General features: G+C 43.8%; 1 protein-coding gene across 1 annotated transcript in view; it reads left to right on the top strand.

Annotated features, from left to right (window-relative positions):
• Window positions 1-8,428: 8,428 nt before the first annotated feature.
• Window positions 8,429-8,805, top strand: part of T265_03944 (hypothetical protein) — a gene marked incomplete at both ends in the record, with an annotated part of 3,982 nt that continues 3,605 nt past the window's right edge. The window contains one exon of the mRNA XM_009168544.1: window positions 8,429-8,607. Coding sequence (XP_009166808.1) covers window positions 8,429-8,607 — 179 coding nt within the window. The remainder of the gene's footprint in view (window positions 8,608-8,805) is intronic.

Below are 8,805 nucleotides of genomic sequence, written 5' to 3'. Positions count from 1 at the left end.
TGACTTATCCCGAGAGGGCACTTGGTATGCTGCGCAGTGTAACGCTGGCAATTACTGTCGCTATCAGTCGGTCCTTCATCATTTACCCACGGTTCACACAAATCAAATGACTTTCTACGCTCGCATTCTTCGTTGTGAGCCGTGAGACTTAAGCCTTCTGGAATGTTCGAACCAGGACCTTCCGGTCAGTACATTCGCGCTCTAACCACTTCGGCCATCTCACCCCCAATCAGGGTGTTCTTTCTGGAAAAGAAAAATGGCTCTCTTTGCGTACGTTCAGAAGAGACAATAGATATCGAGGGCCGTTTGTTTTTTCGTTTTCTTGAACGTGCGCGAAAGTTTGCCACAAGATCAAGCAGCCTTCATTTTGCATTTTAAGCATTCACTTGAAGTTATATTCTCCTCATCTGACTGGATTTGATGCCGACTGATAAGAGCACGATGCATCGGAAAACCACTGTTGTTTGTTGTTGACTTATCCCGAGAGGGCACTTGGTATGCTGCGCAGTGTAACGCTGGCAATTACTGTCGCTATCAGTCGGTCCTTCATCATTTACCCACGGTTCACACAAATCAAATGACTTTCTACGCTCGCATTCTTCGTTGTGAGCCGTGAGACTTAAGCCTTCTGGAATGTGCCCTTCCAGTGAAGAAGTACTGAAGAAGTTTCGGCTAATCTTGGCGGTTGGAGCTTTGATCACATGCAAATGCATTGTTCTGGATGTAATTTTCCCCGTTAGTGTTTCGAGCCAAACGGTCTAGAATTTCATAAAGATTATTCAATCTTGGAAGAATCTAAACAGATTTATCCAGTAGATTCAAACCTGTCAGTGTTCCCGGTTTCTTGCAGTTCTGCGTTTGTTTAGGGGAGTAAGGAGCGAGGAAGCTTATTGTTTGAATGAAAACGCTTTTTGTTGATTTGTGGTGAGCATGTACTCACATTTCAGTAGTTTATTCAAGCGCAGAAACTGTGGTCATGAACTGATATGAGTCAACCTCTATTAGCCACTCAAGGAGCGCGAGGTGAAGAGAAGCGGCAACCCTTCATACTGATATCCATCTAACGTACAATTTTAAGGGATAAACATACAGAGGCCTTTTATAGACAATATATGGTCAGAAATAGGAATACATGCATCTCAGAGCAAGAAGACGGCGTTTCAGTTTTACCAATAGTATTATAACTAGAAAGTCTCCATTTTGTCACGGGCAACCGCTGTTTTCTGTGTCATTCTGAAGTCGCAGTAAATAGGATGCAACTGTTCTCTGTATTGGAAGCAAATTTGCGAATTTCCAGTGGCTATTTCGTCCTGTGGGTGAACGCAGTATATGGGCAAAAAAGCGAGAGGCACAGCAGAACTGTTTAATACTCGTTGGGAATAATAATAATGATAATATGTGAGAAGGACAAAACAAATATACACTGTTTCTAAGCTTTCCGGCGCAGATTGGCTTCACTTATAGAACGAAATACCACGTGAAATATTCCAAAAGGTCCTCACCTCACCACGTCAACGAAATCTAGTTTGCACCTAATGGTACCGACATTTTGAATGGAGGAAGTTTACAGTCAATTTTCTTCGCTCAACTCGCCACATTTGACTTACTGTACTACAATAAATGCAGGTTAAGATCATAATAACTCATATTTGGTGGTAGAATTCATCCTACGTATTGATGAAACCCAGACAAGGGTTTAGTGTCCTTTGAGAATACCAAATCAACAGTCTAATTATCCTAGATGAAATCACAATGCTCAATCTGTTGGCCTGTTGACATACCGTCCAACACTTCTCTGAGTTTTTGGACGAAACATCTCTAATCAATAGGCATGAGAAGGGCACAATCCTACAAGTGGTAACATTAACTGAGAAGGTATCAGCGGGTTCGCAAATACTCGCAGTCACGTCCGAACAGCTAGTTCATCGAAAAACTCTACTGGGATGACACCTAAGATTCTTTTAGTTTCCCCCAATTTTTCGGCATCTGGAGGGTTCAGCATATCACGTTGGTCTTGCTTTCTACTGGAGTGCTGCCAGGGCGGAGGAGGACGACTTAGGTCATCATCCGAAGCCTTTGGCTTAAAGCCTGACCGCAAGGCAACGGTGTTTAGCGACAGGAGATAATGCATTTCAATTTTTATAGAGCAGGTTCCACCCAAGCATTTGGTAACGCACGAGTCATTGAACGGAACTCACAAAGCCTGACCGGATGGAGAGTGCGAAATTTCCCTGACGCTCTCCCACCAGTGCAAACTAATGACTGCTAGATGCAAAGTCTAATATACCTAAGTGTTGTGTTTCTCTCAAGGCGGCAGCTAGGTCACTCATCAGTAGTGATGGAAAGGAGCCCATTCATTGAAAGTGTTTCGATTTTTACAAGCTATACACAGCCGCACTCTCTCCCACCTTTCCGCCTAATGGAGACTGATGCGGCTCAAAGTTGGCGAGAATGAGTAAAAAAATTTCCAAGCACACTATCGGTTGAGAAGCGCACTCTTCTCTGGAACTGTGCTGGCACCCTTCTGAAGCAAACCTCGATGGACATGGTGTGCAAAAATCACACCAACGCACTTTTATGTTGTTTGTTTGAACCTTTGGTTCATCTTAGTCGGAAGTTTTTTCATCCCACAGTCACATTCTCATGGCTGTTCAACCAAAGGAATATACCGTTTTCTTAAGGTAGACGGTTGCTACGTACGAACACACGCGCCATTCCCGAAACCAGTTAAACGTCCTTATTTTCACTTCCACAGACAAACTTATTTTTGTCCTTAAGAAGACAGCTCGATTGTTTTTACAGAAACAAAGTAATAAAAGAATTCGTGTGTAGCTCACCATGCTCTCAGATCTTTGTTGTGTACTTAATTGGTAGTAAGATGAACAGTACACCCATGCTTTTCATCACAGCGCGTTTCAGGCTCTGCATTTTGCACAGACTTCAAGGGCTTTGAAGAATTCAGTCGTGTAATCTCTTTTCTGACAACGGGCAGTGACCAAGAATACCTTCTGGTCGGCTTCTCACCAAGGAGCCTCAACGAAAATATGTTAAGTAAACGTTACCGCCGGACTGTATAAAACTAGTGAAAAGTATCTCTGCCATTTAGTTCCTACTCCCTCGTTCTGTCAGTTCCTCCCCCTCCTTTGTATTTATTCTCTTGCTGGTATCTCCATCTTATCTTAATTGTTTCTTTTTTATATGATTTGTTTCGACTGAGCTGGTTGGGCTATAATAAATATTAATTAGTTGACAAATGACAAGCAAAGCGCGACAGCTTAATAAATTGAAGAATTGTGTACGCACGATGGTATACCTTCAGGCGGCTCCTAAATTTCTGTCGTACAAAAGTCACCGCAAAATTCAATGAACCACAATGAGTGGTGCTATAAGAAGGATTTTCATTAGCGTTACCAATAATACCTCAGCTGTTTACATTCCTAAATTACTCCCACATACAAAGATATTTTTTGTTAGCTGCCCTTCATTTGAATGGTGAAATAAACCCCTGCAAAACAGTCAGCTTTCCCATATTTGTCAAATACTATAATTTGCATACAAGCCTGGTTTTGACCCAGCTGAATCCCTCGTTTATGATTGTGGCTGTCAAATGGTTTTCAACGACCTTGAGTAGTATTTCCTGTTCAAAACATTTGTCCTTCATTTTTTTATTTACTCACGAGCGTATCCTAAAACCAACATTTTTGTAAGGCCATTAGGCCGTAGCAAAAGGTGAAATGGAGTAAGCTGTTGTGTGTTTGATCCCAAGTCACATCCGGGAGATAATTCACCATGGAAATATATGCAAGCAAACTGCAACCTCGACAAGCTACTACGAAAAAACTCTAAGTGTTCATTTAGTAGGTGGGTGAAAAATGGCCTTTGAGTGCCTCTTGGTTCCCGAAACTAGGAAACGAGATTTCGCTTTAGAACGACGATAGCCAAATCCTGTTTTGTGCTTAAACCGTGTTTGAGAACCAACTCAACTCTGACCCTTAACTTTGGTTGATAACTTCTAAGAAGTAAAATCCTAAATGCAGATGCTTCGTCGGATAGTTGTACATTTACAGAAAATGCCATTCATGACCTCATACCAATGGACTGCGCAATCACACAGCTTTCACTTAAAGTTCGGCTTTGTTTTGCATTATCTCTGAGTAGAAAATTTTGTAAAAGCTGCGGCCTGTTTACAAGAAGTGATCACCTACTCCTGCGTTATGGCTAGATTTGAGGGTTTCATTCTAGCTGCGCTCACGCCCAAAATTGGGCTTGATAGCGTAGTTTGGGTTATGCCTGGTGTGGAGTTTTTACATCTTCTGCAGCATTCGGTGTTTTGTGCTTCCTTTGTGCTGTAAGACCCTAGACGAACTAAGAACGTTAATCCATGCTTTGGTGCGCCGGTCTTTCGATTAGTAGCAAAACTCAAACAAGCTAGGACGACGGTAGCTTACAGTGTAACGTCTAGATTACGTTTTGACTCTCGGGATATTTCAACTCATTGTATGCTGCTGTGCTGAGAAACCAATAATTTGGTTTTAGTGCTGCGATATCTAGCACATGCACCATAAATTTAGCGGTCTCAAAAAACTGGATAACCACCAATAACGTAAAAAGACATCATACGTATATTTATGTGGTAACCGTCAAAATATATTTTCTAAGAATAACATTTCCTTCGTTGTGTTCGTGCTACCAGAAGGAAAACCATAACGTAAAGCTCTGCCCGGATGAAGTTCACCAGCTTCGGTGAAAAATGATGGTAGTTCGTTTTACACCTGCAGGCAGCGGTGTAGTTACGGGTATATATGTGTTACTTTATGTGTTAATTTACTTGAGAACGAACCAACACCGCTTCACTTCAACGAAACTGGAACGTCAAAGCCCAAGCCTTCCCATAGTTATGTTCTAGTATCAATTGAGACCAAAATAAGCAAGGCCCACTTTTCCCGCTAAAATTTGAAACCATCAAAACTCAGTCCCAGAGAAGTTAATATTCCCATAAACAGAATGGCCACGACAAACCAAAAACATACGGCGCCTGTGTATGGTAAATTAGCGACAGTTTTGTGCAGCTAGAAATCCCCAGAACACTGTGCAGCATTCTCACACAAAGCGAACTAACATTCCGTCGGCTTTGTTGGCTTTGTTGTGCCACGAATGGCAGGAAATGAGTTATTAGGAGTACTTTACCAAAATTTTTGGAATGAGACCAGAGGCCGTTTGTTTGCCCTAACCCGCATATAAAATATCTTGGGGTGGGAAGTCGCTGGAAGGGAGATCATTCTATCAGTCTAAAAATTAAATACTATGGCGTTTTGTGCCTTTATTTTGCTTCCATTATAACATAACTTATTTCATCAACTGCATAATCGTTTTTTGTTTGAATACAAAAAACTACAAAAACGCGCACGCAATACAAACGCAGTCACGTGCTTCAACTCTCTCTTCTGATTTCGCCCGCGCTTGCAGCGGTCATTTGCGAGTCTCGTTTGCTAACTCTGGTATCAAAACATTTCAGACCATCTTCGGGATCTATTATATGTGGGAACTGTTCAGACGAAGACCTCTGGACAACTGTGATCGGGTTATGGTTTATTCGCTGAACTGGGTCGACGACGAACTGTTTTAAAGAGAACAATTATTACATGGTTTGTTCCATTTAACCTATTTATTATTGTATACCCAATCTAGCGTCATTCTTTTTATTTCTTTGCCACACACTCCCGGTGAAGTAACTTACTGGGTGACCAGACCACTACAATACCATCAGCAATAGAACCTTACTCCGTGCACGTTATATTTCCTATCTTAACCTTTTTTAAACCTCGCAAAGATCGTACTAGCGTCTTGCCCAATCCTAGAGGTAGGGCATTAAGTGATCTCACCTAATATTCCCCTACTCGAACTAAAGTTTTCACCCATTGGTAGTGGTTAGGCTTCTGTAGTTCACTGACACTGTCGGTTATATCGGTTTTAACACAGTTCCTGCGGGTTCAACCATACTAGGAAGGCCAACGGGGAACAGTTCTCACAGAACAGTGAGTCTCCGTAGTGCAACTAATCGTATTACAGGGTCATCCGGAGGGAAAGTCGCACTGTTCTCTGTAATAAGTATGTGAAGGCGATAAGGCATTTTCCCAAGTACCCGGCATGTCTATATTCACGGAAGTTGCGATGCTGCTCTCCCGCGAGGAAGGATGGTAGGTTGGTAGGTTTAGCCCTGTAACCTCACACTCCGATCGCCCAACGGTTGACCGTGATCACCGGTGCCTTATTCTATACGATCGAAGTACTTTTGAGACCAACGGGTCAGGTGTTGCTCAGAAGGCATCTACTGAGCTCAGCTGCAAGGGGTGTGGAACAGTAATGCTTTACTCCCTGCTTCCTTGGGTCGGGACGGCCAAAAAAATCCAGATTGGTCAGGCTATTGAGTCGCTGGATTCAAGAAGAGTCCCCCGAGACAACCATAACAAGCGCTGCCTCGCGGCTCAGACTTTAGAGTCGGAGGCTATTTGCATGATCCCCGAACAAAATCCTACATTTTCGCACACCCTTTTGCACCTTATATTCAATCAAAGCATCAAGGTGACGTACATCAACCAAATAATCTCCTTCGGTTTAGGCGACTGGTGATGTAACATTCGATGTTGCAGCTGCTCACGCGTTGGACTTCCTCCACATACTCCATAGACCTGTTAAACCGTACGGCACAACCAGCCCATGCACCAAACCCCTAGCCACCATTCCGTGTCTAAACCGTCGCCCAGAAACACAAACCGAACTAAACGCGTGCGACCGCAAATGATCTTGACCACATTGTAGCCTTCAATGTCCGCCGTCTACGTCAAATTCGGCATACCTTTATGAAAACTTGCTTTCCCTATCCGCGTCCCTGAAACGCACATACAAGACATTACTTCGGTTGTGCACCTCCGGTCGTTTAGGATGAAATGAGTGTTGACTTTTGCACATATGGTATTCGGTGATCGTCACGCAATGCCTCGTGTTACCAGCGGTGTGGAAGTTGCGCTCAGTCTCAAAGCTGAAAAGCCCCTTACTGGACTGGATACCAATAAACATACATCCTTGCGTTGTTCAATTTTCTGTCTCAAGTAAGGTCAGTGTAGTAAACGGTGGTTCTCTGTCATATCATCGTACGCCCAACAGGGTGCAGTTTTGAGAAAGAAGACAAGTTTTATCAAGATCTATCACGACTGCTTGGGTCAGCAATACGTTCGAAATCGGTTTCGTTTTTCCGTCGTGCACGTCTGTGAAATAATTCTTTCACTGTTCAGCCTATTCACAGTGTTTGCACGTGTCGTTTTGTCGAATTTTTCCTCTCTAAAATAATCTTTGCGTGATAACCCCTGTCGGCTTCACTCAGTTCCTGCACCTAGTCCCAGTCATGAACCAGATCAATACAGGGTGCTCTAGATAACCACCGATGGACCAAAACAGGTGTGCGCAAAATGGTTGTCCATCCAATGTATGACATGTATGATATGCAGTGCCACATTTGCAAGGCCTGGCGGCACTTTAAAAGTACTAGTTTACAGGACAACAAGATAACCCAACTAGCCAAATCCTCTGATCCGTTGCGATGCATTTCATAACTAAAAGGAGAGCCATTAAAACGAAACCAAGCCCCCACCGCTAAATAGGAAAGACCAGTGAAAATGCTCTTTAATCGAGATGCCAGGCGCAAAAATGGAGCTTCCTTCCAAAGCTTTCGAGGATGCAAACACAAAGAACATAGCGGCATGGACGAAAGTTGAAAACAAACGAACTGAACGAGTGCCTTGCGCTATCCATCCCGGGTCCTATGGCTGAGAAGAAGGTAATCCAGTTCTCCGATGTGACGATAAGTACCACCACGGCGTCTCTAGCGGGCAGGCGGGTAGAGGATGCAAGCTAATCATCCGGGAGTTATTGTTGAAAAGAATCATGCCAACGAAGCAGGCACAGTCGCTTCTTGGTAGTGTCCTTACAAACCCTGAACACGAATCGGTTCACGCAGATTAGCTTCACCGAAAGTGTAGCAAGTGAGCACTCAGGCCTCCAGTCACCCTTTCCCCCCATTGGAGCGGACTGTCAATGGTCAAAGGGTGTGCCCAATAATCAGGTGCATATCTGAGGACAGCCCTTCACAGATGCAAAAGCTGGGGCACAGTAGTTCTAGGGGAGAAATGTGAAACGGGTGTCAAAGGCAGCGATGTTCGGACGGAGGCAAACCTCGAGTAGATGCAGTGCCCAAGGTACGTAGGGCTAACATCGCTTACTTCTGAAGTTAACAGTAAAGGCGCATCACACACGAGTGAAAAATTCTGAACGGGGCTGGGTCAGACGTGCGGAGGCAAGCGGCAAAATCTATCGATAAATCAAACACAGATGCGGCGAGAACTCTACAACCACTGAGAATGTGAAACTGACCATGTCCAGCTACAGTCTGTCAAAAAAGACTTCTTCTAATGCGGACGCAGTCATCGCCCAGGACCCCGACAGCCAAACCCAAAAACCCGACATCAGAAAACCGCAGACTCCTTTGCATACCCAATCAGCCACACTGATCGCGGGCGACTCTAGAGTCTACACAAGAACGAAAACAAATAGGTGACTCCAGTCAGACGAACCACACGAGATTCGCCAAATTAGAAAACTATTGGCTGGCTTGCGGGCGACTAGTCTACACAAGAACGAAAACAAATAGGTGACTCCAGTCAGACGAACCACACGAGATTCGCCAAATTAGAAAACTATTGGTTGGCTTCAAGGTGCACTCCTCTGCGAAAACAAACCTATAATAATAAT

Source organism: Opisthorchis viverrini (assembly GCF_000715545.1).
Source record: "Opisthorchis viverrini unplaced genomic scaffold opera_v5_58, whole genome shotgun sequence".
NCBI classification, from domain to species: Eukaryota; Metazoa; Platyhelminthes; class Trematoda; order Opisthorchiida; family Opisthorchiidae; genus Opisthorchis; species Opisthorchis viverrini.
Note: the sequence above shows the minus strand (reverse complement) of the source record. Positions and strands in the feature narration are given on the sequence as shown.